The sequence below is a fragment of the Strigops habroptila genome, chromosome 2 (assembly GCF_004027225.2).
Source record: "Strigops habroptila isolate Jane chromosome 2, bStrHab1.2.pri, whole genome shotgun sequence".
Lineage (NCBI taxonomy): Eukaryota > Metazoa > Chordata > Aves > Psittaciformes > Psittacidae > Strigops > Strigops habroptila.
This window is the reverse complement of record NC_044278.2, coordinates 13,360,834-13,381,700: the sequence shown is the minus strand read 5'-3', so window position 1 is coordinate 13,381,700 and position 20,867 is coordinate 13,360,834. Positions and strand designations below refer to the sequence as shown.

The 20,867-nt window shown below is 38.8% G+C and overlaps 1 protein-coding gene across 7 annotated transcripts in view; it reads left to right on the top strand.

Moving 5' to 3' along the window:
• Positions 1-20,867, top strand: part of LOC115601713 (ephrin type-A receptor 6) — a 490,729-nt gene that overhangs the window by 410,727 nt on the left and 59,135 nt on the right. For all 7 annotated transcript variants that reach the window (XM_030472043.1, XM_030472041.1, XM_030472045.1 and 4 more), the window contains 2 exons: positions 2,604-2,665; positions 14,881-15,090. In XM_030472043.1, coding sequence (XP_030327903.1) covers positions 2,604-2,665; positions 14,881-15,090 — 272 coding nt within the window. The remainder of the gene's footprint in view (positions 1-2,603; positions 2,666-14,880; positions 15,091-20,867) is intronic.

Below are 20,867 nucleotides of genomic sequence, written 5' to 3'. Positions count from 1 at the left end.
TTGGTGTATTTACCAGATCATGCTATTCCTATGCTATCATGTAGAGGAGCCGGTTTTCTGTTAAGGCATATCACTTCAAGTGATTGAAGGAACACATCAAGCAGTTTTAAAACTCATTAATATTACCCAGTGAAAAATACTGAAATCTCTTTCCTAAATCCACAGAAAAATTAATATAGGTACATTTCACAGTTACTTTAGCCTAGAAGCTTATACTGTTGTTCTGAGCAAAATGATGTACGGTTTGTTGGGGTTTTTTTTTGATAGAGGAATATTTTGTGATAGCACATACAAGAATTAAAAATTGCTTTTACAAAGTATGAAAATAATTTGTGTGGAAGGATATTAATCTAAGGAGCATCAAAGATATAACAAGAGCCTATGAACCTCAAAAGAACTTTACAAAATAGCTTCCAGAAACTGTAGGGCACCAAAGGATTACTAACAGGAAACTAGGGGCACTGTTTTGAAGCTCAACAGCTCCATTTGTCATTCCCTTCAAATGCAGATCTTCCACAAAGATCTTTTAGTTGTTGATTTACCCAGAATGATTTACTGCAAGAGGGTGTTGTCTGCCACAATTTAGACATTACTACTTGCTGGAGAGAGTTTCGCATATAGTAAGATCCTGTAGCATCAGGCTTCTGTTTGTTTACTTGTCTAGATTATAGAGTATTCCTTTCACATGGAGATGTGAACAGTAAGCAAATGAACTGTCAAGCAAACTCCCTTGACAGTAAGCAAATGGTAAAGGTAAAGGAATCTAGGGCATTCATGTGCTTGAAACTAAAGAGACTAGGCTATACAACATCATCATTAGCAAGCTGAATAATGTGAAGAAAACATTAATTTTTAAAATGCTGTGATGTCTAAGAGCTTAAAACTGATGTATTGTTTAAGCTTATAATGCAAAACCAGAGTATAACCAATGGCCGCAGATAAATATAAATTGATTTGGTGGCAGATGTACATCTGCAGCTGAGGTCAAACATTCAATTAAAAAAAAAAGAAGCTGGTAATTCTCCACACTTGCTATCCAAAAAGACTGTTAAGGCATCTGAGAATTATCACACAGAAAAATATATACTGCTGTGCTAACATTATGAAGCATTATTTTATTCACTGAGGATATAAACATCAGGGTGAATACAGAAAGAACCCCGAATTTTATTAGAAGAAATGAAAGATTATTGTGAGGAACTCCAGAAAGACTAGACTAAGGTACGTGAATGAGCTTCACCAGGGTATCTAGAACTCCAAGTCCACATTTTGGGACAGAGAAATGGCTCATTCACTCTTTTAAATTTAAGGTTGGCTCTAAGACCTCGGGAGAAATAAACACCTGGCTGTGGCTTATTGTATATAATGGACAGTTTAATATGCACTTCCACTATTAACCAAGCTGAACAGAAAGTTAGCATGTACAGAAATGGCCAATTGTGCTGGAACGATCATAATGCCCTTCCACGCTTTCTCACCATGAATGCTGTGTGTTTCTCATCCCTTTTTCCAAATAAAACACAAACATAATTTGAGAAGCACAGAGAAAAAAGTCAACGAAACAGGCTTCCTTTGGATTTGAAAAATATTGAAACAGTAAGTGTTGTATCAAGAAAGTGAAATGGGCAGACTTACGGTGTCATAAATTGGCACACCCCTGGTTTCCCACAAACCCCAAAAGAGACAGGCATTCTTGGGAAAGAAAAGGTTGCCATTTTAAGACTTCTTGTCTGCTTCTCAGTCTTTCTAACATTCTTGTTCATTGTCTTAGTTTTGCATCTGTTGGAATGGCTCCTTTGTAATATTAACAATTCTAAAAATCTTCTTGCTGCATAGCCTGATTAGCATGCTAATTGGGCCGTCAAGCAGTTCTAGAGGGGTAGTTTATTCTTGAGTATCACAGTGAAATTTTATATAGTTAAGTACCCAGTTTCAAAGTTTATCTTCGGATTTGGATATTCTTTTAAGAAATTAATGTAACGTTATTCTACTTCAATTTGAATATGATCCCACCTGGAACCATACAGGAAAGCTGTTGAGCAAAACTATGATTTGTGTAACATCGTGTATGTTATGTATGTACAAACATATGAATTCAGAGTTTTGCTGGATTATACACTCCCAATGCACACATCCAATCTAGGAGAGCCTTTTTTGTGACATGCCCTTCTATCTGTCCGTCTGTAGGCCCCTAAATCATTGAGCTGTTTTTCTCAGAGAGGAAAACTACAGGACAGAGTTTATAATTTCTAGGGCAAGGCTTACGAATATGGGATTTTTTGCCTTAACTCAAATATGTTCCAGAATGTTACGCACCTATGCAGCAGGTGTTGCTATTTGGAAACAGCAGGCTCTTCTTTGATCCATTTGAAGGGGAAAAACACCAGAGTGAATGATGCACGTTCAGCTAATCCAGTACCAAAAAAAAAAAAAGAAAATAATTCTTAGAGAATAAGACAGGGAATTGTGCTTGTGATATAAATGAGGATTTTGAAAATATGTAACGTATTTAACTACTGTGAATAATCTGTGTATAACAGGTGGATTTATAAAAGCCCCATAATATGTTTATAATCCTAATGTGTTTCTTTGCTGTTTTGCAGGCAGACCAGTAATGATTGTAGTTGAATACATGGAGAATGGATCCCTTGACTCCTTTCTGCGGGTGAGGTGCCATTTTCTGATGACATTTGAATAAGACACCATTCTAGGCTAAGATTTTAAATCATTTATCGTAAATTAATTTCTACATAATGTTATTCATGGATTTTTAGCAAAGAATAGAAGCATTTTCCCCAGGGTACATTTCTAAGGTACAGTTATACATTAGAGCATGGCTGGAAAAGAGAAGATTTAAGCTAAAGAATATAATTGATTTCTTCTACAAAAGTAGTTCCCATATTGAGAAAAATGTATTTCAAATAGTGTTTTTGTGAAGGAAAAGAAAAGTTGGAGCACAAACGCCTAGCCTTATGGAAGCAGTTCATTTTGCTCAATCACCTTCAAAAATATTTTATGATTTTTTTTTCAGTTGGTGAAGTGTAGAATAGATTCAGTAGTTGATTTATAATCATTTATGGTTACTTGCATTTAACAAATTGAATCAGAAAACAGTTCATGGATGAAATGTCCTGGCATTAATTAACCCCCAAAGGTCACTAATAAATATTAAAGAGGGTCTACAGAAAGCATGAATAATATGTTGCCACAGTTGTATTTAATTTTTCTTAGAAAAGTAGAAAAAAAGGATGATCCTCCTTAATTAAACTAAGTTAGTTAAACTTAGCCTACAATAGTCTCTTTGTTAACAGAACCGCTGGAAATGCTCCAAAGGCCCAGTGACATAAGACCCTATGTGAATAATCTGATTGTCAAATATTTCAAATTAGTCTTAAAAAGTAAACATCAGCCCTTACTAGCCTTCTGTCTCGCCTTTTGTCATCTTGCAGAATGGCAAAGCTGGGGTTGTAGGCAAGGTTGGGGCAGCAGGTAGGGGGACTGTGGTTTTGTGAACTTGTTTGAAAGGGTGTTCCAAGTGCGAAGGAGAGGTGTTCAACAAGGAGCTGTGAAATATTTACATGAAAATGTAGATGATGGTGACTCAAGGATGCTTTGGTAGCAGAAAGAAGGAACTGCAAAGAGAAAAGTGTGAATAAGCAGGAGGGAAAAAAAAAAGCCAACACTTTAGAAAGAGGACTTAAACCAGAGAGAGGGAGAGGAAGTCATACAGAGAGTACATGCTTAACAGCAGGTTGAGAAAAGTCGTGGCTGAAGAGCATCTGGAACAGAGGATGCTACCCTGAAAGCACATCAAAGCCATTATCTTCGATATTTCTAGACATTGCTTCTTCATTCCTTTTGCTTTTGATTATTCCATACTATTTTTTCTCTAACATTTCATCTTGTCCTCTTCACCGACTGTCCCAAATAATTTTTTACTTTTCTTTGTAAAGACACATGACAGATACACGCTATGTTGTCAGAAACACACCAACACCACAGTTTCTGGTGAGAATTTGCTGATCTCTCAAAATCAAGTTATTTTTCTGGAGTTTGATATCATCAAGTTCTTCTTAGAAACGGGGTAGGTTTTAAAAATCACCCCCCTTGCCTTTCTTTCTCATCTCTCTAACCATCTGCAGCAGACAGACTGCCACTGATTTGAGTACATGGGCCTTCCCTGGTCTGTAATTTTTCAGCAGTGTCCCAGGAAGACTTGTCTGGGCCTGAAACTCTGTGTATGTGCATGTGTGTGTGCGCGCGCACAGTATTTTGTAGAAGAGAATAAAAGCAAATACTGAAATAATTCATGAGAGAGAATTACCTTTCTCTGAATTGCTCTGGTATGATGCCTGTATTCAATTTTTCTTCACATGCATTTATTCATCAGAATAGTTACTTCTTATGAGAATACTGTAATAGAAATTGACATCAGCAAAATTATGATGTTGCTGCGAATCAATACTTCTCACATTGCATGAGATATATTTTTAGGCAAAACTGCTGCGGGGAAATGTGAGCTAATAATTTCTACAGCTGGTTTCCATGTATATTATTTTACAGTTTTAATTCATACTTCAGATATGGTTTATTCTTCTAAAATGCTTTTTTAAAGGACTTAAGATAATATTCAGCATCCCAAAGCACTGTAGATATATCATCAGTATTTCTGTTAATAATTAGCAGAGGAAAGGGCTGCAAAGGGCTGTGTCCCTGGTTCTTGCCTCACTAAGTTGACTATTGGTTAGCACACCTTGGATGCTATTTGAAAAGAAATCCAGCTGCTTCATTAATAATAGTTGTTCCTTGCAGATAGCAGTCTACACTTTTTAAAGCTTTTGTGAAGATACAAAGAAGCAGAGAGAGTTGGTTTATCTTTAGTGATTCTAAGAAAGGTGATCAGTGAATATAGCAATTCTTATGTGGTGAGATTTGGCAGGGCTTATAAGATAGTCTATCTTATTATTTAAAGGAGTCACTTGTTACAGTGTGAAGTGGTTTTACAGAGGGAGGAGGAGATCAAGTTCTCACCATAAGAAATACTTCCCCACACACTGCAACCTGCAGAAATTTACCATCACATCCTTCCAACCTGTCCTTCTCCAAAGAATGCAAAAATGGGTCAATCTTTCACTTTCAAAGTGAGACTCTCTGATGAACCGTGTGGGGGGATTCCAGAAGACTCTTCGTGGAAGATGTTTGCTGTCACCCTCCTCACAGGCTTGGTGGAATATTAGCTTCCATGCCGGTACAAGTTGTGCCACTAATCGCAAGCTCCAGGTAAAACTCCCCTGAACTCCAGGCCAGCAGCTTACACTCATCCTTCATCTTATTTAGTGCTGTATTTTGGTTGCAGTTATGTGACCCAAGTCCCCAAGCCAGTTTGCCGTATTTTCTGCTATTTGTATGAATTTAAACAGCAAGCTCAGCTAAGTTATGTCTTCCCCACCCCACAAATGTTGTACATACTGGCTGCTAACTTTGAGCTTTTGGGTACAAAATTTGGTATGCGCACGCAATATGAAGATGCTTCAGATAGTCTTAGTGGAAAGGCATCAGCTAATTAGAATCAATTCTGTAAGATGACGGTAATTAATTACAGTGATTGTGCACCATCAGACCTCCTAAATTGCTGGAGACACTTGACACTAAATTTTCCTCGGAAATCATGCTTTATTTTTGCAATTATATAAAACTAATTTCCATAAGATGAAACTCACTTATCTTTTTTTTCTCATGTAAGTTAATCATCCTACAAAAGTATACCTGATATATGCTGTCAATATAATGGTCATTTGACCAGAAATAGGGTACGTGACTTCATTTCTGGTAACACTTGGAGAAATTTCTCACGCTGTCTATATGTTTCAGTCACTGGCCTGTGTCATGGAGATCTTAGCAATCACTTCTTCTGCAAGCATATGAGGAAAATAATAAAAGACACAAAGAGTTGAAAGAGCAGCTGTCTGTATTGATAGGAAGACATACTTAGCAATTAGATAGGATAGGTGCAGTCAGATATGTTTGCTCAGGCTTACAGATAGACTATAGAAGATATGACAAGACAACAGAGATGCGTGGTACAATCATGGAGCAGATTCTCCTGGAAACCATGCTAGGACACATGAAAAATAGCGAGGTGGTTGGTAACAGTCAGCATGCCTTCACTAAAGGCAAATCATGCCTGACCAATTTGGTGGCCTTCTATAATGGGGCTACAAAACTGATGGAGAGGGGCAAAGCAGTTGGCATCGTCTACCTAGACTTGTGCAAAGCATTTGACACTGTCCCGCACAACATCCTTGTCTCTAAATGGAGAGACATCAATTTGATGGATGGACATTGCGATCAACAGCAAAATCTCCAAGTGGAGACCAGTAACAAGTGGAGTCCCTCAGGGGTCAGTGTTGGGACCGATCCTGTTCAACATCTTTGTCAGTGACATGGACAGTGAGATTGATGTGCCCTCAGCAAATTTGCCAATGACACCAAGCTGTGTGGTGCGGTTGGCACACTGGAGGGAAGGGATGCCACCCAGAGGGACCTGGACACACTTGAGAGGTGGCCAATGCCAACCTCATGAAGTTAACCAAGTCAAGTCCAAGGTCCTACACCTGGGTCAGAGAGGTGATTCAGAGCAGCCCTGAGGAGAAGGACTTGGGGGAGTTAGTCAACGAGAAGCTAAACATGAGCTGGCTTCAGTGCGCACTTGCAGCCCAGAAAGCCAACCATGTGCTGGGCTGCATCAAAAGAAGCTGTTTGTGCAGGACACCACAATATTTTCATCAGTCTTGCCTGTCAGATGATTCCTGTAAAAGTTCTTTGCCCCAGGGTTGGTCCTTTAACTCTGACACACCCTCCCCCTCTAAGCCCACTTTCTGAATAGATGTCTCATAGACTTTAAGCTATTAAATCTCATCTACTGTTTTCACAGATCCACCTGAAGTGTCATTCTTGCCTAAAATAATTGGAATTAGCACCACGTAGACAGGAACAGGGTGATGAGGAGGCTAGGTGGCTTATGTGCTTAGGGAGGGGGGGTTACTGCTTCTCGGGTTCAGTTGCACAGAATGATACCTGGGGAGCATTTGCTGGCTGTGGCCTGTGCTCATCCTTCTCATGCATCATTCAGTATGGGCATGGGTATAAACCACAGAAAAGGAATGCATCTAGAAGCTGTCTTTTGGCAGTGCTTGTTTGTGGTTGGCTACGTGGGATCATGTAAAATGAATCAAAAACTATCATCAGAGTACTTTAGCTTCTTTCAGTATTTTTCTGCAGCTGCAGACTACCAGACTACTGTTAGTGTTTTATTCTTGCTCAGCATCCAAGGTGTGCTAACCAGTAGTCAACTCGGTGAGGCAAGAACCAGGGACATAGCAATATTAATCAGATGATAACTCACAGTATTGTGGCAGGTTTTATAACAGGCCTGATGCTAAAATGATCTATCAGCTGTATCCACTGCACTGTATTTGCTCACCCTTCTCTACTAGGAAGGGAATGTGCTCTCTCCAGGGATCAACATGGGAAAGAAAGCTCCTCAGGTTTTGCAGCATTTTCCCTTAACTATATCCTGAAGAGACAGATGTTTACATTTGAAAGATTCTCCAGTCTTGCCCGCTTTCATGAATCTCTGAGCTGTAGGAGAAAGGGATTCATTTACCTAAAATAATCATATTGTTGTCTTGCTTTCTTCATTGTTGCTGTTTGCAATAGTAACACTCCTCTTCCTACCTAAACACTTGTGGCTGATATATTTCCTTTCAATTCAGAAAATTAATACTTGTTAAAAAAAGTTAGATTTATTTACAAGCATGCATAGTAGGTAAAAATGCTATAAAATATATTTTGTTCTTGCAAAGAGTCAAAAAAAAAAATGCTTAACTGCCATAGAGCACTAACTGCAGTGGACTGTACAGCAATGAAACCCTGGAATTCATCACCAAATTTTAATCCCTTGAGGCCTGTCTAGCAGAGGCTAAGTGTTACTAGAAGGAGAAAATATTATGATATATTGCTCTTTGATGCAGTAATCGTTATGAAGTTATTCTCAAAGCAGCTTTGCTATCAGGCTCACCCTTTTTTCAACTAGAGTTTAGATGCTGTGGCAGATACCTACATTTAGTGATTTTGGGGGAAAGGGAGAAAAAAGAAAAATGAAGACTTATAGAAAGTTCTACAAAACAATGTTGTGAAGTATGTGTTGTATATCCATCTAATATGGCCTCACTGGAGAGAGTCAGCTTTGGGGAAAAGGGGCCAGATGGCCTTTCCTAAGTTTAATGGTTCCTGTTATTATTTATCTCCACCCAAAGAGGCAACAACGTAGAGCTCATAACTAATACTCTTTCTTTCGCTTTCACATGCATTCATTTTTTATTTGTTAGAGGCATGTTCCTTTCCTGGCAGGCTAAAAGTGGCATTTTGCTCTCAAAAGTGACTCTGTAAAGAAGACAGCCTGCCCCGGAGACTGATGATACAAATATTTCTTTCTGAACCAAAAAAACAAATTAAGCAATTAGAAGCTGAGTTTGAATGAATGTGTTACCTTAATAGCGGAATTGTAGGCAGCATGTATTTATGTGATCTAAGATTACACTGAGAAGCTGTCACTGATGCTACAGAGCCAACATTTGTTCTCAAGCAATGTTTCACCCTGCTAAAAGTAGGTAGGAAACAGTATTTCTGATACTGCTGTGAGTACTTCATTTACATATGCTGGGTATTTTTAATCACTGTAGATATTCTTCTTACTGAGCAATAAGAAATGTATCACAAACTGTCTTGTGTTTGAAGCCAAAAAGAATTTGATATGTAATGTGGACATTTTCACCATGCTCTTTATCTTTGCAAATTTGTGGAGAATATGTAAGAAAAAAAGGGAAAAGAGGAGCCAAGAAATTACAGGCCAGTCAGCTTAATGTCAACTGCTGAAACATTTCTGGAAGAAATTATCAAAAAAGTATGTATGAGCACCTTAAAGATAACCGTGAGATAAGTATGAGCCAACATGGATTTGTCAAGAACAAATTTTGTCAAACAGTCTGATTTGCTTTTGTAACAGGGTGCAGGCTTTGTAGGTATGGGAGAAGCAGTTGATATCATAAATCTTGACTATGGTAGGGCTTTAAAGCTCCCTCACATGAGATCCTTATGAGCAGCTAGAGAAATATGGTTGTCATGAAATTTCTGTTAGCAGACACTGCATATGCTACATACTATATGGAGAGAACAGATTTTTGACAGAAAGATATATGAAGTAGGGTTGTTCTGCAGTCTGTGTTTCCTCATATTTCCATTAACCTTCTGCATCCTGAGACCGTTACTAAATTTTCAGGCAATGCAAAGTCAAGTAGGAACACAGGCAGACAGCAAGACAGAGCTAGAATTTAAAATCATCACAACAAATTTAAGAAATAATTTAGTAACTAATTAGTTTTGAAAACATTAGAAATAAGTAAGGACAAGGGCATGATACTTCACTGGGGCTAGAATAATCAGCTATGGATTAGGAGACAGAGAATAACTGTTCAGAAAAAAGTCTGCTGGAAGAAATTACTCTAGTGGTTGCAGTAGGTCAGGGGCATTCATGTTGCTGTGAAAATGGCAAATACCACAATGGAATCTAGAAACAGGAGTATCTCCTGCAAGATCTGTGAAGTAACTTTTCTTCTCTGCATCACATTGGTGAAGCCTTAGGGTACTGTATATTGTTTGGACCATGATGCTTCAGGAACTGTATGGAGTAGGTGGGCAGAGTCCACAACAAAATCAAAAAGAATAGTTGCCAAACAAGTGAGAGCTGTGGACTGAACCTCTGTTAAGCGCAAATAAAAGGCCAAGAAAGATATTTAGTCTTCATGGGCATAAAAAGCAGATGCAGAGAGGAAAAGAAATCTGTGCCTGTCAAAGTGCCATGCTGAAGGGAGGCATCTTATTTAGGTGGGCATCTTATTTAAGATGTGGTGTAGAGCAGGTAGCATAAGAAGTGTTTGCCCTAATAGTCTGTAATTACAGGTGAGAAAAGCATGTCAGGAATAACCCAGGGAGAGGAGATGATTTGCTCCCCCCTCACAGTCCCTTCCAGCTCTGTGACAGCTATATTCCAGTGCACCAAAGTGGGAAGGGACACCTGGTTATTCCAGGACATCCCTTTCTTGTTGCTGCAGCTGAGTAAGTAAAACAGGGTCATAAATTGCAAGGCTACTGCTGCTATTCTGTCTAGATTTGAGGGTGGCTGTTGCAACCTAAAACAAGCTTTCGCATGGATTCATCTTGCAACTTTTTTTAATAATAAAAAGATTTCCCATATTTTTAATGGTTGAAGAGGCACTTAGATCCTTGTGTACGTTCTCTCGATAGCATTATTAAGTATAAACTAAGCATAAGTAGCATCAACTAAGATAATTTCAGGGTTTTATGTATTATATTTAATGAAATTAGGTGCTACTAATTGTACAGAACCCTGTTAACAGTTGATTAAAGAAGAAATTGACAGTTGACCTTATTCAGTACCAGTAATATAAACCTGAGTGCAATCCACATGATACCCTGAAGCATGAGTTATACTTGCAATGTGAATTTTGGTAGATTTATCCTGTTAAAGTTCAATACAGAAAAATTCAACAACCACGCCTCCAAAAGGCTGCTCAGTAGTAAAATTCCATGGGCTTGTAGAAAAGCACTGAATTATTGCATGCTGGAGCTGGAAAGTAGAGGGTGAAAAGCAATGAGAGAAACTTAGGATATCATCCTTCCTCCCCTACAGTTACTGACCCTCTTCACTAGCCCATTATATGTCAGTGCTATTGAAGGGTCTGTAATAGGAGGAGGATATTTAACGTACGTAAGTTTTGAAAAACAAACTGCAGGTGAATTAAAACCCAACATTTTTTCAGGGTGTTTACAGGGCTGCATAAATGCAATGGCAAGTACTCAGATACTGCATCTATACTCAGCTGTTGAGAAAAGTTTATTTAGCTAAGCTGTTAAAGCCTGATTAAAATTTGATGGGATGATAAGACAAATGTGGTAAGTCCACTGTGGTCTGAGTTGCTGCCAGTATCGATTAACACCCTTAACACCCCAGTGGGAATCGTATCAAAAGCATATTTCACATCTAAGCTATGGGAATCAGAATAAAGCCCTGGACAACAACCGCCATATCATTCAGATGAGTGTTTCATGTCCCTATATGACAAGCATACGAAACAAGATAATGGAAAGTTGCCAAAGGATTGGTTTGACTCACAGATGGATGTAGGGATTTAGAAATGCTACAAATACAAGGCCAGATTAATATCTGGTATAATTTCATCAACTTAGTCGAATTTTCAAAGGGTTAAATATGGCCCATGGTCTCTATCCTGATCAGCTTAAATCAGACAAATATTTTGATACCTTGGAAGATTCAACTAAGTTGATGAAATTATACCAGATTGTGTAGATTGTAGATTGCAGATTGCAAGGGAATACAACTGCCATGGAAACTGATGCAGATGTGATTACAGAGAAACTTGAGAGAGAGAAGACTCTTTTGCTGGCAGGAAAAATGGCAATGAAATGATATAAAACGAAGCATGAGAAGGGACGGACAAAAATAGATGTAGACGAGGATTCAGAGAAATATACAGAGGGAAAAGGAGGACAGAATAAAATTGCAACTGGTATGTTAGCAAGTCTGTCATTTCTTCAAAGGTGGAGATAAGAAACTTGAACTTTTTGTGTCAAGGCAGAAGCCCAAAGAAATTTGAAAGAAGGAGGAAGAGAATGGCAAAAGCATGAGATTGTTTTTAACTCAGGCATTTCTGCTATACTGGTAAGGCAAACACTGAGACTTGGAAAATGCAGAAAAAGGTTATGTTTTATGAAAAATCAGTCAAGCATGGTCTAGATTTGAAAGAGCACAAGTTAAAAAAGGAAGGAATGAATGCTTGTGATCCAAGGGGACAAAAGGTTAAGGGAGGTGTTGCGGATGGCTCTGAGGTTTGGTGAAAGAATGGATCTGTTAATGATGATAAGGAGGAGGTAAAATCTAGAGGTCTGGGGGGTTGGTTTTGTTTCATGCTTCGTTGGGGGGACAGGGGGAGCTTGGTTGGTTGTTTTTCAAAAGTAATTCACAAGTGCTTCATTCCAAATCCTAATTCTACAATTAGTTAAAAAAGATATCTATACAGGTAAGTGTGAAGAGTACTAGCTGTTTGCAACCAGCTTAATAAATTGAGTCAATTGAACATTTAGAATTATTAAATAAAAAGCCAAACCCAAATCCCATGTAGCTTCATTACATAAAATACTGGATAGAGTTAGTGTCCTTCCTTTGTTGAAATTTCATTAAGAATATTTATTACAATAAATACAATAGTTATTAAGAACATTGTCTCTATTTTTACTTAATTGCTAGCTGGAAAGTTTTTATTTAAAATATCTATCAGTGGCATGTTTTAGACTCTGAGAGGTTCCCCTTATTTTTGTGATAGGGGCCTGTGATAGGGAATGTTATGAGCCCATCATAGCGAATGGCCTTTTGTAAAATATCTGGTTATCACACTTGTGTCTTGACCCTCAGGTGAGTGTCATCTGCAGAACTAACAGCTTACAGGTTGTTTTGATGGAGACAATAAAGGAAGGGGGTTGCTTATAGGTGTTACATGATTACTTGGAGAGATCTGCCTCTGCTTTTGCATAGCGAATTTAGAGATAGAAAGGCTTTAGGGTACTGCTGGGAGAGAAACAGTGAGACCATTGAAGGGAAAAAAAATTGCTATGAATAAGTCATAAATAGCTGGTTTCAAAGAAGCGTCATTAAGTGCTATTTGGAGAAGTCTGTGAGATGGCTGTGGTATCTGACCTCTGATGGGAGCATGGCTCCTTAAATGCAAGTGGTTTTGGGAGGTATGATGAGGGTGTCAGGTGCTCTAGCTGGCAAGGTGTAGTAGTATCTTAATTTTTGCAGTCTGATATGTTGCCTTAGAATAGCAGCTTGGAAGCCAAACCATGTAGCAACCATGCATATCTTCTGTTACCATTTTCTTTCTGGTTTTTTTGTCTTGTGTTATAACCTGATACAGCAGTACTAGCCAATAACTGGTGAGTGTTGCCCATAATGTAAGTTTTCATGTGCTGCTACATGGGTTTTTCTTCCAATTGATTTTATGAAAGGAACTGAAAGAGTTTCAAGACCTCCGCAAGTTTTACAAACTGCGGAATCTGCATTGTTTCTGCCTTTTCTGTTTGCTAAGTTTGTCTGTCCTTCTGTTTGCACCCGACAGAATTTAATTGAATAATGGTGACTTCAGGAACTAGTTCCTCCAACATCTTTATAGACAAACAACTTTTTCAATTTAGCAGCCTGTTATGCACACTAAATGATTTATCATTTAAGAATGTATAATTTCTTGATTTCAGTAGAGGTATAATATATATTAGAGGCAGGTCTTGGTCTAGTGTTGCTTCATCTCAGAAGACTGATAGTGTGAGGAGCAAGTAACATCAAATGTCTGAGGTTTTGTTTGGTTTGTGAGTTTTTTTGTAACCTAAATTACATCTGGGTACTAATTCCCTATTTCTTTAAATGTTTATATCCTGACTAGCTAGATACAGGCCCCAAATCATTAAATCTGAAATACTCTGGTGATCAGGGGTAAAGTTAAGCATATCCATACAGTTGAGCCTGTTGCTTTGCTGAACCTAATGAACTTACTGAATTTACTGTAAATGTCTCCCCTGAATAAAAATCATTTTGCTTTAATGTATGAGCCAAGCAATAGAAATGTCCTGAATGCTGATCAGAACACTGCTACTTGTCTGTAGCTCAATGCTGAAGATGTCGAAAGAGAAAACAGAAAGTTAACTTGCAGGGACAAATTGTTTGCTTTCGTTTGGCTGTTCCTGCTAACATAAAAGCCTGGCTCTGTGAATAATCCATGAGAAGCTAAATGTCTGCCAACTGAGGTCACAAAAATACTGCTGTAAGCAGTCTGCTGTAAGTGGTAGGTAGGTCACACCTAAACAAGGTAAAGAGCCCATAATTGGATTTCTGTACAGGCATGCACTTAGTCCCCACCGCCACACAATTCAGGAGTGTTCTGATGTAGGAGGTACAGAGGAATTAACATTAATGTTGCAGACAGGAAACTGAGGCCCACCAGGACTGACCAGCTAACAAGTGTGGTTAACAACATGACTCTTACTTACATGTTCAAGTCCAATAGATTTGAGTGGGAGTTAAGCAGCTTAATGTGTTCATGGGTCTGAGCTTAATGGGCTTAGCCCAAAAGACTTTGGAAAAGCTACATAACCCCTGAACTTAAGCCCAAATCTTATTTTTAACATACTGTTTAGAGGTTCATTAGGTGCAGAACAGATACGAGGTAAAGCTTCAAACTTTTCCCAGGATTGTCTTAGGTTTTATGTTTGAAGGGCTCCTTTGGTTTTGTTTGTTTTTAAATAACTCTCCCTCAAAAAGCAAGATAACAGCAGTACCTCATGCAGGCAATGAAGGCTGAGGCAATAAAAACCGGGCACTTTGTTTCCTGAGGCCATGGAGTAAGAGGTGAAGAGGGGGTTTGTGTGCATTTTCATTTTTTAATTAAAAAATAGTTTTGGGAGAAAGTGATCTTAATAACTGAGACATTCAATGCTGCTAGTACAAAGATGGTGGAGTGTGTGAAAATGTGGGAGAAGACGGGGATAAACTGTCAATGAGAGATAGAATAGCTTGCTGGCCAAGTTAAATGCTTGCAAAAACAAGCTTGCAGCAGGCAGGTTGGCTGGATGGGTTACAAATGTATTTTAAACATGTGCTGTAGTTAATATCACTAGTATGAAATTAATGAAAAGTAGCTGTGTTCTTTGAACTTGCATCTTTATTTGCAGAAGCATGATGGCCACTTCACAGTCATCCAGCTGGTTGGCATGCTGCGGGGGATTGCATCTGGCATGAAGTACCTCTCAGACATGGGCTATGTACACCGTGATCTGGCAGCCCGTAATATCTTGGTCAACAGTAACCTCATGTGTAAAGTCTCTGATTTTGGTTTGTCACGAGTGTTAGAGGATGATCCTGAAGCTGCTTACACAACAAGCGTAAGTTTGTCTTATCTAATTTGAACAGTTGATTGCCTTGTGCGTCTTTTATTCTGGTTTCAGATTTGTCTATGCTATAGGAACAGTAGTTTGAATTGTCTTGTTCCAACTGCCAGTGTATTTAAGAGAAGTTGTTTTGATTTTTGGCTGTGTGAGGGATGTATAATAAACTTTGGCAAAAGGTTTTCTTTAAACAAATGTGCAAGTATAAGTGGGAGACCTTTTCCATTCTTCTTTGGGGGTTCTGTTTGGTTTTTGGAGTGTTTTTCCACATCATTTCCCCTTCTGCTAACTTGTGTTCATTTACAAAGTTAGGTTTTTAAAAGAGGGAGATGAGGGAGGAGAGTATTTCACCAATTTCACTGTTGGTGGTGTCAAGCCTTGTATTCATTAATTCAAATTTTAATTTTATTTCACTTACCCTTACATTCTAACAGGATATGTAGGACCTTTCTCTCAACATTTAAGTTTTGTTTCATTAATACTTAAATTCCTTATGTGATGTAAGTAAATTGTCATACTGGAAAATGTGTTTTTTGGATGGGTTTGGTTTGGGGGGGTGTTCTCTGAAATGAAAAATTATTGAACATGGAGAAGCTTCTTCAAATTTGATTTAGAAGAAAAGTCAATTGCACCTGAAGGATGAAGAAAGTAGTGGAAGGAGTGTGGCAGTGCTAATAAAATTTTAAGTTCAGATACAGCATTTTTTCACCATTCTAAAATGTTCAGTTACATTCCTGTTATGATTATAACTACAACATTAAGAATCTTATAGAATCATAGAATAGTTAGGGTTGGAAAGGACCTAAAGATCATCTGATTTCAAGTAGCTTTCATATCTATCACTGAAACTAAAATTATTTCAGAGCCAGAGTGCATTCTCATTAGCACTCTCACAAAATGCACAGAATTTGTATGTTCCCATGATAGGGCACAGTGGCAGAATTCTAATAAAGATAATAAATTATCATTAAATAATTTATTTCAGTCTTTTTTCTATTTGACTTTAAAAAGCGATGTATGGCTAAAACAAGGAACTCATCTAATTGGACTGTGTTGTAGCGAGTACTCTGGTGTATATATTTAATTTAATATAGCTATTATAATTACAGTTCCCCCTTTTTTAGCCTAAAATAGGGGTGTTCTGATAAACTCACTATTTAGAACATGGTTTACCCAGAAGTGTGAGCTGACTGGAGCAAACCAAGTCACTTGGCAAGGTTTTCTATCAGCGTTAATATGCAAGCTGGGGGAATGTGGGGGAATTATAGTTTTCTCCTTTATCAGGGAGATTTCCTTCCCTTAGTTCTCCAAACCTCTTTTGCTTCACACTGCTTCTTAGTGTGAGGCTTGAAAGGAAAAATAAACGTTACTGCATCTTAACAAGTTACTGCATGTTGGCTGAGCCTTGCTAATTGTCCATGTGTGTGTGCTCAGCTGGCAGCAAATGCCCCTAGTGACAGGCACGTTACATTTCTCAGCACTGATCATGGGCTAATCAGCTCAGCTGGTGGAAGGCACTGGAAACTGCCAAGCAGTCTCTCCCAGTTAGGTTCAGGAAAAATACCAAATGATAATTTGAGGCTTTCAGCTATTATTTGTCCTGTAAATTTCTACTGGATACCAATACTGAACAATGAGTTTTTCAGAGTAGTTTGTGCCTTTTTTCATCATAGCATTTTCTGATTAAAAGTAGTTCTAGCGATGTTGAAAAAACCTGAGTATTTCATGGCAATTTATCTATGTTGAAGGACTTTCTTGAAACATAGGACAGATTTGATGAAATGCTCACCATTTTCCTATCTGTTCACCTAGCTAGTTAACATGAGACTGAGACAGCTGTTGTATGTGGAATATCTCAGAGCCACTGATTCTGTCTTCCAAGACTTCAGCCACATGCTGTACTAGAAAATCATGCTGAGAAGTTATCTATAGCATGTCAATTGGGATACTGTAGATAAGGAGGGGCATTACAGAGGCTGATGGCCAGTGGTGGGACCTTGTATCAGCCAGATATTTAAGGTGAATCTGCTTCCACCATGAAGATCAAAAAGCTTTGAAACTCATGGGAAAACGCTATGTGTCATTATAATATCAACTAGAAACTTTCTAAATAGGAAGAATTCAAAGCAGCGGAATCAGGCATAATAGAACAGCTCCCTCTGTCCTTGCAAGTGTGTCTTCACATCCAAGTTGTTTTAATCACTGTGGTTGAGTCTGCCTAATTCTCTTCTGTCATCTCTGGTCCTTGGGAAATGTCCTTCCCTCATCCCTGAGAGCAGACTGGCTGCTGCGGTCCCTGTTTCATGTTGCTTTTGTTCTGGACCATCTGCTGATAGTCAAGTAAGTTTTCTGTGGGATTCTCTTGCCTGCCATTTGCTCCATCCTCTGGGTGTTGCTCCCCTTGAGCAAGTCCAGTAGATCCTCTCTGTAGGAGGCTCTGTAGGGAGTCACTTTTTAAAGGAGCACAGCACAATTATGACCAAAATGGGGGGGTGGGAGAAAGAAAGAAATGTTTGTCACAGTGGCTGTGGAGGTCTCAGTGAAGACTTTCACCCCTTAAGCAGTCTTTCATGGTAAGAGAATAGAACCTTGCATCAGATTGCATGTCCTCTTGCAGCTTGCCCTGATCACCATTACGTCATTGACCTCTGCCCTCATCATGGACTTCTTCCCATTAGCAGGCCACATGTATTGCTAGAAGGCTTTATAGCATCTCTTTAGTTCCATCCTGTGCTTTTGCCATATGAAGGTTAAACCTTCAGTGCTCTTACAAAGGTTCTGAGCTTTTAGAATTCGTGTTTCCTTTCCACAGAGATTGTTACTGATAACAGCCCAGTACCCATAGCTACAAGAAATCCATAAGAGTGGGTCTGCACATTGAATAGTGGTATTTTTAGGTCCCTATCTCCCAGTACACCACTATCTGTTACTACTAAGAGGAAACTGATTATTCTTTATTCCCCTTTTTGTCTTGGTCCTGGTATCAGAAATAGAATGATACAATCGGATATTTTCTTTGGAAGCAAGAGCTACAAGACAACCTAAGCCAAAAAATAAAATTCAATATTTGTAATGCTGTGGACAATATTGTGTGACTGTATTTCCAGACATAAAAATGTAAACTGATGCAAAAACCTGGCAAAACAGGTTGCATTCTCCCAAAAATAAGCCAAAAGGCCCTTGTACCTTGTGAATTTACCACATCTGAGCAGGCACAGCCTTGAGTCAACTGGTCAACATCTTTTGCTTTGTCTTCCTGTTATCGTTCAATATATATAACTTCCTCTTTACTTGCTTGTTTCTGGTAGATCTTATATTATTTCTGTTGGCACATCCTCCCACATGCAGGGCAAAAATCGGGAATTTAAGTCTAGGAAAAGCAATAACTGACAGGGAAAATCTGGAATGAAAACAATCTAGAAAATGACTACATTCTGTTCTCACACTGAAACACTAGTTAGGAGACTATATTCAACTTGATGGAAAACCTCACAAATGCCCTAAACTAACACAATTTGTTTGCCAAGAATTTCAGACTGTGACACTACTGGTTGGAGAGCTGTTGAATGCTTTAAAACAGTACATGAAAAGACTGAAATATCAGAATTTGACTTTCATAAAGGCTTGGTTTGTTTTTTTTTTTGCCCTCCAGTCTGTTGAGACAAAAGATGTAAATATGTTTTTGATAAGAGGATTGGTAGGAAATGAGAGATTGGCTTCTATTTGGTACTGAGAATTGCAAAACTTATAGCAACATATAATTTTAGAATAGGCAGGAGGACTTAAGAGTAGAAACATCTGGCTGCAAATATTTGTGTTTCACATAGATCAAGAAAAGACAAGGTAAATTTTGGGATAACTGAAGAGTATGGGGTTTTTTTCCACAGAGACAAAAATTTCATTTGTAGTAGTGGTTTCCAAGATAACAGTCACTCATTAAAAAAAAACCATTTGTAGTATATAAACAAGCATTTCTGTCAATACGGAGGACATCTAGGCTCTTGCATCCCTGGTTTTTAGATAATCAATGTTATGTGATGTAGATTCATTTAGTTTAAAGCATAGTTGGGGTTCAAATGTGTTTCAAGAAGAACCATGTGCCTCTAGAAAAACTGTTTTCATACAGCAAAATGTATGCGTATATATAAAATCAGAATAGGATCTGTGGCACTGCTGCAAAAAGGACTCAACTGCTATTTCTGTTAAAGGTGACACCGTAATATTCTCCATTAAATCTGATTTTTAATAAGACACAAAGCTGCTACAAAGTGAGTTATATGTTACGTAAAGAAATGTATTCTAGATTTCTTTTATCAGCTGCATTTCTGGATTCAGCCTTAACGTAAAGAATATTTCCATAACAGTAGTTAGAGAAGTTATTTATTGCATTGCATTTCCTAAATCATTTAATAAACTTTATGAGTCTGACTCTTCTCAAGACAGTTGGACAAAATACCCAACCCAGGGAGATTTCAGTCTTAGTTAATTTATTAGAGGAGCAAAGCAGATTGATACCAGTAATCTATATAAATACTGACAAGTAGCAAAACTTTGGGAATATCAGGATGAAGAGTTGCTATTTTTTTCTTTTCCTTTTTTTTTTTTTTTTTTGCTTTGTTACATGATTTCCATATGTCAAGACATTTTCTATTTTCTCTTAGTCATATAGTCCTAGATATAGTCCTAGGGGGCAGGGGGGCCCAAGACTGATGGTTGATATTCAAGGATCACTTGCTGCATGCTCAGGAGCGTTGCGCCCTGACTAGAAGGAAGTGCAGCAGGAGGGCCAGGAGACCTCCATGGATGGACAAGGAGCTGCTGAGGAAGCTTAGAGAGAAAAAAAGAAGCTTATAGAAGGTGGAAGCAAGGACAGGCAGCCTGGAAGAATACAGGGATATTGTCTGGGAACCCGGCAACCAGGTTAGGAAAGCTAAGGCCCAGCTAGAATTAAATCTGGCAAGGGATGTGAAAGATAACAGGAAAGGCTTCTGTAGGTACGTAGCAAATAAAAGACAGACTGGAGACAACGTGGGCCCTCTCTGGAAGCTATCGGGAGAACTGGCTAACATGGATTTGGAGAAGGCTGAGGTTTTTAATGACTTCTTTGGCTCGGTCTTCACTAGCAAATGCTCTGACCACACCACCCAAGTCTTGGAAGGCAGATGCAGGGACTGTGAGAATGAAGACCTTAGGCCCACTGTAGGAGAGGATCAGGTTCGAGACCATCTTAAGAACCTAAAGGTGCACAAGTCCATGGGACCTGATGAAATCCATCCGTGGGTCCTGAAGGAGCTGGCGAATGAAGTTGCTAAGCCACTGTCCATCATATTTGAAAAATCATGGCAGGCAGGTGAAGTTCCTGATGACTGGAAGAAGGGTAATATAACCCCCATTGTCAAGAAGGGGAAGGTGGAAGACCCAGGGAACTACAGACCAGTCAGTCTCACCTCTGTGCCTGGCAAAATCTTGGAGCAGATTCTCCTGGAAAGCATGCTAAGGCACATGAAAAACAATGAGGTGGTTGGTGACAGCCAACATGGCTTCACTAAGGGGAAATCCTGCCTGACCAATTTGGTGGCCTATGATGGGGCTACGGAACTGATGGACAGCGGCAGAGCAGTTGACATCACCTAGCTGGACTTGTGCAAAGCGTTCGACACTGTCCCGCATGACATCCTTGTCTCTAAATTGGAGAGACATCAAGTTGATGGATGGACCACTCGGTGGATAAAGAACTGGCTCGATGGCCGCACACAAAGAGTTGTGGTAAACGT